This window comes from Rhineura floridana, chromosome 6, assembly GCF_030035675.1.
Source record: "Rhineura floridana isolate rRhiFlo1 chromosome 6, rRhiFlo1.hap2, whole genome shotgun sequence".
In the NCBI taxonomy this organism is placed as follows: domain Eukaryota; kingdom Metazoa; phylum Chordata; class Lepidosauria; order Squamata; family Rhineuridae; genus Rhineura; species Rhineura floridana.
Window position 1 is genome coordinate 157134073 of NC_084485.1, and position 13982 is coordinate 157148054.

Consider the following 13982-nt stretch of genomic DNA (forward strand, 5'->3'; position numbering starts at 1 on the left):
AGTTCACATTGAACATTTGTTGGAGCAAGTTGCTCACTAGGAGATTTCCTTGGTGCTTTGATAACAACCTGGCTTGTCCCATGGGCTCCTCCACAAGACCAAAACAAGATATTGGTGTACTTTGTCCCTTAAAATTAAGTGGGAGCTATTGAGAATTGGCAGCCTTTGTTTACTTGGCTTTCTCTATCAGCATAGCTTTATCCAAGTGGCTGAAAATAGTTTTGAGTGCTTTCCCACATTAAAAATGACAAAAATATATCAAGAAGTAGAAAAGAGGGGTGGGGAATTATGCGTCACAAAAAAATGCCAAAAAAAACACAAATTTGTGTAAAATTTGCATATGCAAATACAGGTACAGATCTAAAAAGATGAACATTTAGAAATAATTACTATAATTGAAATACATTGCCTTCTTGTCATTTTTAACCTACAAATACTTTCTTGTGATTGTGAACACAGAATTATAGACACCAGAAGAAGCCAGAATGAAAAACATGTATGTGTTTGATGTTTCCTAAGAAGTTGTTAAAGAGAAGTGTTTTTAAAGAAAAGAAATACAATTGTACACCAAACATTAGGACATCAACCTCCCAAAGATGTGGGGAGGTAGGGTGAATTTTTTTTTTTTGAAGGGGGTAGCTGAGTCGTTTGTCATCTTTATTTTGTGACATTTAAACGTAATTTAAAAGCAAGCCACAGCTCAGCAGCCGTGCACTTAAAACCAGAACCACAAAAAGATGGGGGCAGCAATCTTTTTTTCTGTACACTGCCCCTGGAAAAACAGCATGCCATCATGTACCATAGTTTCTCAGAGGTATTTGAGGCTGCATTTTTAAAGTGCATAGCTACTGAGCTATAGCTTGCCTTTAGATTAAAATTAAAAACCAGAAAATATAAGAACAGACCACACAGCCATCTCATCTGATACTAAGTACCCCTTTGTTAATACACCTGGTAAAATCAGATGCTGAGAAATGTTCAGTATTTCACAGCATCTGATTTTACTAAACATTCAAATAAAATATACTGTGACCTAGGCAAGACCTTCAAATAGAGTACTGGCTGTGGTAAAATAGAACATATGGCCATCTTAACAGCAGGGAATGGACTGTGCTAGGATCTCCTTCCTGGTATGCAACATTACTATTTGTGGATAGGGTTTTTATGTATGGGAGAACTTTCAAACATTTTCTTCCACCTAAAATCTGAAGTGTTACCATCCAGTCTAACATGGCATCTCATTCGGTATAGGCTTGCCATATTCTACTCTCTAAACGTGGATACTCTGATTTATATATAAGGTGAAATATTTCCTAATTATGTACATTTTGTTCCAATTTTGTGTGAAATATGTACTTTCCATTGAGAGTTTTTTCAAAAAAAAGCACAGTGCATCTCCACGTAAGTCAAAAAGCACAAGGTTTCTGTATGTGATTAAATGCTGGATGTGGACCAGGAAGGGTCCTAACGAGGCTTTGCTATGATCTATGTATGTGATGTGGGGTATTTTGATCTAGAAATCCAAACTAGCCACCAAGAGAAAATGACCAGGAGAGTGTGGATGATGACAATAAGTACAACATGGGGATATTAACATTGGACTTTGCATTTGTATTGGCACAGTAATTTAAAAAAATATTTACTACCACAAAAACCCCACTTGTTTCATGCAACATAAGATCTGTTGGAGCATGATTTCCTATCTTTGTTTATTTATATATTCTGAATGGATATGCTACTGCCTAATCACAGGTACATTAAGCTCCTTCATTTTTCCATTATTTTCTATGGGTAGCTATCATTTGTGTTCAGAAGAAGACAAAAAAAGGCTTCAAAATGAATCAGGAAGTTCTTTTGTAGATTATGGGGTGTATCACTGTAGTCCCCCCCCCTGGGATGTCACTGTTTCCCTTAATTTCAAGCAAAACTGTGATGTCCCTCATTGGTGAATAATGACAGAAAATGGGTGTGGGCTTGTTTCCCACAAAACAAATGGATAGAGATAGGTTTTGCGTCATATATCTGGTTCTGTGAATGCTAGAAATTTTCCTTTCCTTTTTCTTCCAAAAGAAAGCTGGGAAATCCGGAATAGCTAATGGTCCAAGTGGGCAGGAGGCATGGCTAGAATCTGGGCAAATTCTAGCCAGTTTATGGCAACCTTAATTCTGCTGCATATATAGACCGGGCCTCAGTTATCCTAAGATGTGATGAAATGTTGGGTACCAGATGTCTACAAATACAAGCCTATGTATGTGTTCAACACCATCTCTCCTCTAAAACTTCAGGTATAAGCAGTGTGCTTGTGGGAGAGGCAGAATTTCTCAGTTGTGTTAAGTTTTTGTGAATTTGAAAAACAATGGAGAAACTGCCATTGTTTCTTAATTCCTTCAAATTGTATTGCAAGTTAGAGCTTTCAACAAGGGGCTGTGTGCTTCTGGGTGCTCTTCTTCCCAGGGCACTTGCAGTTGGCCAGTGGATTTAAGGATGTCTATTAGGAACAAAAGATGCTGTAGAGAATACACATAAAATTTCCTCTTTCAACAAGCCTTTTAAGTTGAGACCTATCCCAGTATGCATCTGTGTCAGAATTGTTTAATATGTTTTTTAATAACGTTTTTAGCCCTTTTTTAAAGTTGTTTTTTAAAATGTTTTAATGCTGTTTTGATTTAATGTATTTTCAGACCTGTTTTTATGATGTTTTAGAGTGTTTTAGTGCTTTGCTTGCCGCCCTGGGCTCCTGCTGGGAGGAAGGGCGGGATACAAATTGAATAAATAAATAAAATGCTAATACAGTTGCTTGCACTTTATAAAAAAGCTATAAAATAACAAGCCAAAGACTATCCACTTTCTAAGCATGAATAGAAGAGAGCGAAATGTGTAGCCCACATGGTACCCTGCAGACATTGTTGGATTCAAGCTCCCATCAGCCCTAGCCATCATAGCCAATTGTCAAGGATGATGGGAATTGCAGTCCTACAGCATCTGGGGAGTGGCACCTGAGCGATCCATTTTTTTTTAGACTTGAGAAGTCTTTCAGACGTAATTCCAAACCATGGTTGATGCTCTCTATAAGCTGCCCCATGACCACTCCCCACATCCACCTGAGCCTGCTCTCATTTCCCCTCTCTCTGAAATGTTTAAGATTAATTTCTCTGTGTTGAATTTTTTATTTTAAAAAATGTGCAGTTGGAGTGAAAAGACCCTTTCAAGAACTCAGATACACATGATGCAGTAATATTAGGCTTTACAATAGCTTTCATTTCCTGAGGCATGTACAAAAACTATAATTACTTCCACAGCAAGTAAAATTACTTGACACAGAGAAATCTGCGGCCAAAATCATGCTTTTGTTTCATTTTTTCATTTCAGCTGTATGCAACAAGGCACAACTGCCCCAAGGGAGGAAATGCTAGGTTTTCTCAAGAGAAAGTAATTAAAGTTTCTCATTGGCAGTAATATAGATCATTAATGCATTTGGCTTCCTGTTCCCATATCCCTGGCCTTTTCCTTCCCTTCCATATTACTAAGCTCCAATATTAAATCACTCCAGGCATAATTAAATTGAAAACCATTTCAGCAGAGCTGTAATGTTGTAACCTCTTCCATAGGCACAGTCTACTGCTGTTCTTTGTTTTCCTTCAGATTTGGCCTTGAATTTGTGTGGCTGCCTTTAATGCGATCACTTTCTCAATATCATTATTACTGATCTTTGGGTGCATGGTTTAAAAGCAACCATTATACATCACCAGGCGTGTGTGCGTCCGCGTCTGTCTGTCTCATGGCATAAAAACGATGTAATGGTGCAGATTCCTGCCTTGTAGCACTGCAACTCAGTCCCATGTACTACAAGAATATGAACTAATGAACAAGTGAAGATACATATACACTTAGCATTTAGTCTTGCCTTTTAGTTTTTCTGATGTCACTTATTCTAAAATGCCCTTTGACTTGGAAAACTGAATTTGTGTTTGGATTGCTAAATTGAACAAAAACAACTGGTTCACGTTTAATGTAGCATTGAATAGCTTTTCAGTTTACAAGGATATGTCATTAGTATGTTTATTTATGATATCTGGTATTTGTAATTTTCAACCACAATCCAAATAAAGGAATCTTCAGGAGACTGGTTACCTTGGCAGCAGATAGCAAAGAGGGCAAAAGCCATAGCTACCTCCTAATTTTTAGTAATACCTATGATTTGTAGTAAAATGTTCAGACACCTAATTTTCAGGGTGTCTTTCTCAGTGAAATCCAAATGAGACATTATTTGGGCGTATGCTGAGGGTATTTTAAAGATGTACATCAAAAACAGAACTGTAAATGTGACACAAGAATTCCAGAAGACATGTAGGAAGAAACACAGTAAATTGCCTTTTACTGAGTCAGGCCATTGGGATTGGACCTTGAAGCTTCTACATGCAGATGCTCTACCATTGAATGGTGGCCCTTTGATGTATGATAGAGGTAAACTCTTCACTGAATTAGGAATAAATACTGGGTTGCAAACCTTATGCAATGTGTTAAACAGCCCGTAGTAACCACAGTCAGCTCTTCCATATCTGGGATTAAGGGGCTTTCAGAGAAACTTGATTACTCTAATTTAAAAACACAACGTACAGGATGCAGTGTCTGAACTACTATTTTATTTAAGATTACAGCCCCAAGTGGAATTTCTTTCAAAGCTGATTTCTTAAAAATCAACAAAATAAACACTAATGGCTTTATTAGCATCAATTGAAAAGGGTGTCATTTAATCTGAACTGGTTACTCTTTCACAGTTTCTGTCCTGTTTATCATCTGGAAATATTAGAGTGGTCTTTGATGCATTCTATTAGTGAAAGTAGAAATATGTTTGTGTCAATAAATGAAATGGCTTGCCTCCTACAACAGGACAGAATATTAAATTTAGCTGTATTTGTTGTCTTTGCCCAGCTCCAGCCTATACAAAATCATTTGGCATTCAAATGGTTTTTAGTATATATTTTAAAAAGCTATGCTGAAAATGTTCTGAAAGTTTTCCTTACTCAAAGAAGGTTAATTAACTTTTTCAGTTCTCAAATCAAAGTGAAAGCTGTAAAGTCTCAAGACTAAAACAAAATAATGTGGTGGTCAATTTTTCTTTCTTTAGAACCTAAACTTCACAGGATTCCGTAAGATCCTGAAGAAACATGACAAGATCCTGGAGACCCCCCGAGGTGCAGATTGGAGGGTCGCACATGTTGAAGTGGCACCATTTTATACTTGCAAAAAAATCAACCAGCTCATCTCGGAAACAGAGGTAAAGTACCTTGACACGTGTCTGTTCTTTGAGATGCCAAAACTCACCATCACATTGCTGTCATTTCTATCATTTTGAAATGCTGCTAAGCAACTTCTGTTAACAAGGTAAATTCAATGTGATATATCTGAATAAACGACTGAACTTCTGGCACCTTTAATTGTGTCGTGGGTTTGACCACACCTTCTTGACCACTGTTGTAATAGTTAATAGCAAGTGAGCTATTAAATGTGTTTTTCCTTCTGCCAAACTTCTGTTAATGGGTAGGTCTTGAATTCAGGTATGATTATTTATTTTGGTTCTTTAGACGGTGGTGACTAACGAATTGGAAGATGGAGACCGACAAAAAGCCATGAAGCGGTTACGTGTTCCACCACTGGGAGCTGCACAGGTGATGGAAAGATTAGCTGTGCTTAATTGTATGCTAACCCCTAGATGTGCAAAATTAACACATGCAAGTTAAAAGATTTGGCAAGGGCAAAACCTGCCTTTTTTCACTTTACTGGTTCCAACTTTGGCTTCAGAGGACTAGGAAAGGACAGTGGAAATGCTTACGTATAATGGCAGAGTAAAGTGTGCTAAAATTAAAAAAAAGTTGCTAAAAGGTGTTAAAGCATAAGGGCTTTCTATCTAGCCTTAGCATAATTTCCAATCTCCAGAACACATTTTGTTTTATATCTTTGCTGCTGCTTCTCATGCAAGTCCACAGGTTAAGGCGAAGCGCTCTGTAACCACCTCCCTCCAGAGAACCATGCCCTTATAAGACACATCAATCACTCATTCTGAGACACAGACAAAAGACACCCTCAGGCCTGGCATCCACACCCACCTTATTTAGGCAGCTGCTACGGCCCACAGCGGTTAATGCCTTGTCAGAGTCCCCACCAACATTTCCCCTCAGCATTGCTGCTATCACTGTCCACTGTGGGCTTTCCAGTGACATGGGAACTGGTCTTGGCCTGACCTGACTGGTCCTGATCTGGCAGCCTCCAGCCACTCCTCCCTCCAAAGTGGGTTTACCCAGCTCTGGCATCAGTGTTGTAAAGAGATGGGAATCGAGTGAACCTTTGGTGCTGATCAGCTGTCTTGTTTTATCTGTCACAATGCCTGCTGTCTAGCATTAGATGCCTGGCATTGCATTGTAGCAGATAAAACATGGTATCTGCCCAGTGCCATCGAAAGCCCATACTACTTATTTATGAAATAAGCCCAGGACAGCAAACAAAAACACTAAAAGCACTCTAATAAAACATCTTAAAAATAAAAGACATTAAAACATATTAAAACAAAACATCTTTTAAAACATATTAAAACATCTTAAAAACATCTTTTAAAAAACAACTTTAAAAACATCTTAAAAATCAGTTCCAACACAGACTGGGATAAGGTCTCTACTTAAAAGGCTTGTTGAAAGAGGAAGGCCTTCAGTACGCACCAAAAAGATAATGGAGATGGTGCCTGTCTAGTATTCAAGGGGAGGGAATTCCAAAGTGTTGATGCTACAGTATTAATACAGTGATGACACTAGAAAGCCTGCTTGGGAAGAGGGGGGAAGCTAGCAACTGCAGCAGTGCTGAGAAGGATGCCACTAGGTGTGCGGTGATTCCTAGAGGGGCAGTGAATGACAGCCCTCTGCTGAGGGGCCCACTCAAGCCTGGCACTGGCCCAGGGCTCTTTACTCTCCCCCTTCAGTTATTTGCAGCTTTTTCAACATCCTCCCCTTCTGTACCTCCGATACTGACATTGGCATATGTGCTAGGGGCCATACAATATGTTGCAAAGGAGATGCAGGACTGTGTATCTGTTTTCATTTAAAAGCAGTGTTGTGGACCTGTTGGGAAAGTTTCAGTCTTTGCCACCCCATGCTTTTTTCCCAAATGAATATTCTCCCCAAGCTGCTGTTTCCCCACTCGAGGAGAATAATTACTTGTACTCTTTTCCCAGCTGGGTAAAGAGCAGATGGAGGTCATTTCCACTGGGGGAAAATGATACACGGAGGAAAGCATTAAATATCCCTTCCCCAGCACTGCTTTATCAATCCAGTGAGGCAGGTCAGCTGCTTTTAAAGTGGGAATGAATGTCCAGAAATGTCATAGATCTCGTACATAATGCGTAGTTTAGCCCAGGGCAAAGTAGCTTTGATGAGCACCTGAGGTATATAAGGAGAAAACTTGGCCGCAATTCACATTGGCAGGTAGGGGTTCAGGAAAGTAATTTGCCTGTGTCTTGGTTTGTGCGGATGTGAATAAATTAGTGTATGTTGCTGGCCCTTTAGCTATTGACAGTATGGAGTCTGCTTTTTTAAAACACCCACATACACACCCACAAGTCATAAAGAATCTATTCTGAGTTGGTGTTGATTCTGTTTATGAGAATGAGCTAACTCTAGTCTATTTTTTTAACAAAAGAACAGTTTTATCTTAGCTGATGAGAAGGTGATTTTGTTTAAACCTATTTTCTATTGTATCTGCAGCCTGCACCAGCATGGACTACCTTCAGGGTTGGGTTGTTCTGTGGAATATTCATTGTGTTGAATGTTACAGTCATATTTTCAGGTTAGTCTCTTCTAACTATAATCTTAAACTTGCCGCCGGAGTCCATGGGTGAATTTGGATGACTTAATTATGTGGTAATTAATTTCATTGTAAGTGAATGATATGTATTACTTGATGTGGCAAAGATTCTATTATAAAACCAGTAAATGGTAAAAGGTTTCAGATAAGCAGGCTAACTCAAGAACCAAATAAAGTATCATTGTATGCTGGAGTATTAATTGCTTCAAGATTATAGTCACAATGTTATTTTGAAGGGTTAGTATTTTACATTCAAACCAAAAACTGGTGGTGGTGGTAATAAGTTATACCCCTGTAAGGCTTAATACTTTGAAAAACGATAAATCCTGAAGTTGGTGTCTTAAGACCTTAAAGAAATGTATTTATTTCTGCTAATTTTCATAACAACCTTTTGACATATGAATCTGTGTTGAAGAACATGGGCTGCTTTTGGAATTCCTGTTTTACTTGTGACAGTACTGCATGTGAAGAATTTTAGTGCCGCTATAAAACTTGCAGAAATGCAAAGAGGACTAGTTTCAGCTTCTTCAAAACTTTTGAGTCCTTGAGAACTCCCTTTAGGACTACTAGGATAATTCAAATTATTAGGATTGTTTTCTGGTTTCTGTGGATCTTGCTGTGTTGGGAGTGGGAAACGTTGACAAAATACTGAAGTCCTCTGGGTTTTCTATATAATTTAATTTGCTTTCCTTAATTCACAGGAATTTGCTTATCTTGGAGTACTTTTCACCAAATCATTCAAGTTAAAATATTTGCATTATTACACATATTTTGTGGAAATTGAGCCTTGTCTCACAGTTTCATAAGTGCTATTTTAATATCACTTGAAATGTCTTCTAAATGATTCACTGAAACTTGATATGTACCTAGTGTTCTTTTTGTATAGCAGTTTTACGCACTTTTATATGAAAAATTAATAATCAATATTTATCTTCTTGCAGTGAGGGCCATTGAGTGCATTCTGTGTAAAGGAATAACGTGCAATTCAATTACTTCAATGCCCCCTTTCTCTTTTGTCTCTCTATTTTAAAATGAAAATTTTCTGTTTCTGTGTCATATGCTTGTCAGTGGCCTTTTAAAATGTGTGTTCATTGATATTTTCATATCACGTAGCTTTTGTGAGTTTTGGATGTCCTTAGAAATATTTGTGTATTTGTATTCATTTGCTAATTTGAAACTGGAAAAAATACTTGTGTTCGGAAGGAGGGGCAATCGTAGTCCAAATGAGGCTTGCACTAGCATGATCCCCATGATCAAACATCCATACTAAAAATTATTTTAAAGACACACACAAAATTTCTGTGAGAAGTTAGGAGTTGATTGTAAGGATGAATCAGTCCAGGAGAGAAATTTGCACATGCCCCTCCAACACAGTCTGCCAGGTTACCTGGCTGATCAATGAATGAATCAATCAAGAATTGCTAGTTAAAGGAAGATATGGGGACTGCAGAGTTTCACTTGAACTTACCAGAAATAAGGTCAACAATTTTCCATGTCAGGGTTCAACTCTGGAATTGTTCACTATTTTTTAAATAGCACCTTTGACCACATGCAGAACACTTTCCCATAACCACTCAATATAGATAGTAAGCCTACAGCTAAGAACATAAGAACATAAGAAGAGCCTGCTGGATCAGGCCAGTGGCCCATCTAGTCCAGCATCCTGTTCTCACAGTGGCCAACCAAGTGCCTGGGGGAAGCCCGCAAGCAGGACCCGAGTGCAAGAACACTCTCCCCTCCTGAGGCTTCCGGCAACTGGTTTTCAGAAGCATGCTGCCTCTGACTAGGGTGGCAGAGCACAGCCATCATGGCTAGTAGCCATTGATAGCCCTGTCCTCCATGAATTTGTCTAATCTTCTTTTAAAGCCATCCAAGCTGGTGGCCATTACTGCTTCTTGTGGGAGCAAATTCCATAGTTTAACTATGCGCTGAGTAAAGAAGTACTTCCTTTTGTCTGTCCTGAATCTTCCAACATTCAGCTTCTTTGAATGTCCACGAGTTCTAGTATTATGAGAGAGGGAGAAAAACTTTTCTCTATCCACTTTCTCAATGCCATGCATAACTTTATACACTTCTATCATGTCTCCTCTGACCCGCCTTTTCTCTAAACTAAAAAGCCCCAAATGCTGCAACCTTTCCTCGTAAGGGAGTCGCTCCATCCCCTTGATCATTCTGGTTGCCCTCTTCTGAACCTTTTCCAACTCTATAAGATCCTTTTTGAGATGAGGCGACCAGAACTGTACACAGTATTCCAAATGTGGCCGCACCATAGATTTATACAATGGCATTATGATATCGGCTGTTTTATTTTCAATACCTTTCCTAATTATCGCTAGGATGGAATTTGCCTTTTTCACAGCTGCTGCACACTGGGTCGACATTTTCATCGTGCTGTCCACTACAACTCCGAGGTCTCTCTCCTGGTCGGTCACCGCCAGTTCAGACCCCATGAGCGTATATGTGAAATTAAGATTTTTTGCTCCAATATGCATAATTTTACACTTGTTTATATTGAATTGCATTTGCCATTTTTCCGCCCATTCACTCAGTTTGGAGAGGTCTTTTTGGAGCTCTTCGCAATCCCTTTTTGTTTTAACAACCCTGAACAATTTAGTGTCGTCAGCAAACTTGGCCACTTCACTGCTCACTCCTAATTCTAGGTCATTAATGAACAAGTTGAAAAGTACAGGTCCCAATACCGATCCTTGAGGGACTCCACTTTCTACAGCCCTCCATTGGGAGAACTGTCCATTTATTCCTACTCTCTGCTTTCTGCTTCTTAACCAATTCCTTATCCACAAGAGGACCTCTCCTCTTATTCCATGACTGCTAAGCTTCCTCAGAAGCCTTTGGTGAGGTACCTTGTCAAACGCTTTTTGAAAGTCTAAGTACACTATGTCCACTGGATCACCTCTATCTATATGCTTGTTGACACTCTCAAAGAATTCTAATAGGTTACTGAGACAGGACTTTCCCTTGCAGAAGCCGTGCTGGCTCTGCTTCAGCAAGGCTTGTTCTTCTATGTGCTTAGTTAATCTAGCTTTAATAATACTTTCTACCAGTTTTCCAGGGACAGAAGTTAAGCTAACTGGCCTGTAATTTCCGGGATCCCCTGTGGATCCCTTTTTGAAGATTGGTGTTACATTTGCCACTTTCCAGCCCTCAGGCACGGAGGAGGACCCAAGGGACAAGTTACATATTTTAGTTAGCAGATCAGCAATTTCACCTTTGAGTTCTTTGAGAACTCTCGGGTGGATGCCATCCGGGCCCGGTGATTTGTCAGTTTTTATATTGTCCATTAAGCTTAGAACTTCCTCTCTCGTTACCACTATTTGTCTCAGTTCCTCAGAATCCCTTCCTGCAAATGTTAGTTCAGGTTCATGGATCTGCCCTATATCTTCCACTGTGAAGACAGATGCAAAGAATTCATTTAGCTTCTCTGCAATCTCCTTATCGTTCTTTAGTACACCTTTGACTCCCTTATCATCCAAGGGTCCAATTGTCTCCCTAGATGGTCTCCTGCTTTGAATGTATTTATAGAATTTTTTGTTGTTGGTTTTTATGTTCTTAGCAATGTGCTCCTCAAATTCTTTTTTAGCATCCCTTATTGTCTTCTTGCATTTCTTTTGCCAGAGTTTGTGTCCTTTTTTATTTTCTTCATTCGGACAAGACTTCCATTTTCTGAAGGAAGACTTTTTGCCTCTAAGAGCTTCCTTGACTTTGCTGGTTAACCATGCTGGCATCTTCTTGGCCCTGGCGGTACCTTTTCGGATCTGCGGTATGCACTCCAGTTGAGCTTCTAATAGAGTGTTTTTAAACAACTTCCAAGCATTTTCGAGTGATGTGACCCTCTGGACTTCGTTTTTCAGCTTTCTTTTTACCAATCCCCTCATTTTTGTGAAGTTTCCTCTTTTGAAGTCAAATGTGACCGTGTTGGATTTTCTTGGCAATTGGCCAGTTACATGTATGTTTAATTTAATAGCACTGTGGTCACTGCTCCCAGTCGGTTCAACAACACTTACATCTCGCACCAGGTCCTGGTCCCCACTGAGGATTAAGTCCAGGGTTGCCATCCCTCTGGTCGGTTCCATGACCAACTGATATAGGGAATAGTCATTTAGAATATCTAGAAACTTTGCTTCTTTGTCATGACTGGAACACATAGGCAGCCAGTCTATGTCCGGGTAGTTGAAGTCACCCATTACTACCACCTTTCCTAGTTTGGATGCTTCCTCAATTTCATATCTCATCTCAAGTTCTCCCTGAGCATTTTGATCAGGGGGACGATAGATCGTTCCCAGTATTAAGTCCCTCCTGGGGCATGGTATCACCACCCACAACGATTCTGTGGAGGAGTCTGCCTCTTTTGGGGTTTCTTTTGGGGCAATGTCTTAATTTTTGTATGGTGCCTTTTAGAGTGATAGACACCTCTATAAGTAATAAACAATGGAGATGGTGAATAGCAACAGCTTCCAGAACAGGGGATGTAATTAGTTCCACTTGAGCCTAAGAATCTTTACTTTCAGAAGATAATTTTTTTCAAAGTTGTAGAAACACTGATGTAAAATACATCAGCATGTGCAGACTGCTTAATTTTATTACTGAGCCTAATGCCATTTTCAATTAGGATTGGATAGATGAATGGAGGGACTTGGAAAGAGCTTAATTCACTAATAGGCAAAAAACCTTGCGGTTTAAGAATGTACCGATAGCCAACAGATATTTCTATCAAACTTTAAAAAGCAGGGAAATTGAGCAGCTATAGTGAATGCACCAGGGGAGCAGGAGACCTGACCTCCTCTCTGAGATATTGTACTGCCCTACAAATTTGTCAAAATGCAAACACAATTTGGGTTGGTCTTTCACAGTCCAATCCACTTGCTGTGTAGCTTGGAAGAATTTGGTAACATGTGCCTCTGAGCATATGGTGAGTGGTGGTAATACCTGCAGTCAGCCCAGATAATGGAAACAGCCTAACCTATCTCACAGGGTGGTTGTGAGGATAAAATGGAGAGGGGGGAAAACTATGTACACCACCTTGAACTCCTTGGATATAAATGTAATAATAAACAGTGAGGGGACATGTTGCATTGCATTCCATTCCATGTATTGCGGTGAAGGAGGCATGAGCTCCATCTATACAAGTGACCTGGTTACCTAAGTATAGGTTCTGGAGTTGGGGATGAATATCATCTGCATATGTTTCATTTGTATTGAGTCCGTCTTGTGTGAACCTAACTTCTGTCATTTACCAAGAATATTTTGAGGCAAGGCTGTTTGGGAATCTTCACAGAGTTCACAGAATGTAGTCTTGAAAGCAGAATCTACTGCCTCCATGGCCTCCCTTGCACTTTTTAGCATCATACAAACGTTTTCCTTATCTTCCCTCTTTCGTAAGTCCCATTCCTCCTTTTCTGCTGTGACAAAAGTGAACAGAATACTCCAAATTCTCCTGTGAGGGAAGCATATAAATATAAACTGCCAAGCAAGTTGAAATTATGCAGTTATGCCCATTAAAAGTAATTTATTCCAGAATTTGGGTTTTCTGGCCTTAAAATTTCAGATGTCCTAATCTTAGGCGGCTCACAGTTTCTGCAGTGGTTGATAATTCAGTTGGGTGGCATCATGCACAGTCTTACCAATGTTTTAAGTGCATGGTGGGAAATATGTTGTATATTGTGAAGGTGCAGGACTTTTACTGTCTCCTGTGAGTGGTCCATTCTGTACATTTGATTTGAATCTTCTTGACAGGTGTAATTTTTATGAAAGAATTGGATGTGTGGCCACTCATAAGAATCTATCGAGGTGGCTTTCTCCTGATAGAATTCCTCTTTCTCCTTGGCATTAACACGTATGGCTGGAGGCAGGCTGGAGTGAATCATGTCCTCATCTTTGAACTCAACCCCCGCAGTAATTTGTCGCATCAGCATCTCTTTGAGGTAAGTAGTAAAGTAGTACAATTCAGAAGGGTTTTGGAGCATCCTAGTTTATGGTAGATGCTTGCTTGCTTGCTTGATTATTTGATTTATATCCCGCCCTTCCTCCCAGCAGGAGCCCAGGGCGGCAAGCAAAAGCACTAAAAGCACTTTAAAACATCATAAAAACAGACCCTAAAATACACTAAAACAAAA

The 13982-nt window shown here is 39.5% G+C and overlaps 1 protein-coding gene across 1 annotated transcript in view; it reads left to right on the forward strand.

Annotated features, from left to right (window-relative positions):
* The window catches only part of XPR1 (xenotropic and polytropic retrovirus receptor 1), a 191716-nt gene that overhangs the window by 123044 nt on the left and 54690 nt on the right, over nucleotides 1–13982 (forward strand). Inside the window, exons 5-8 of the mRNA XM_061634258.1 lie at nucleotides 5129–5278; nucleotides 5586–5669; nucleotides 7752–7833; nucleotides 13603–13790. Coding sequence (XP_061490242.1) covers nucleotides 5129–5278; nucleotides 5586–5669; nucleotides 7752–7833; nucleotides 13603–13790 — 504 coding nt within the window. The remainder of the gene's footprint in view (nucleotides 1–5128; nucleotides 5279–5585; nucleotides 5670–7751; nucleotides 7834–13602; nucleotides 13791–13982) is intronic.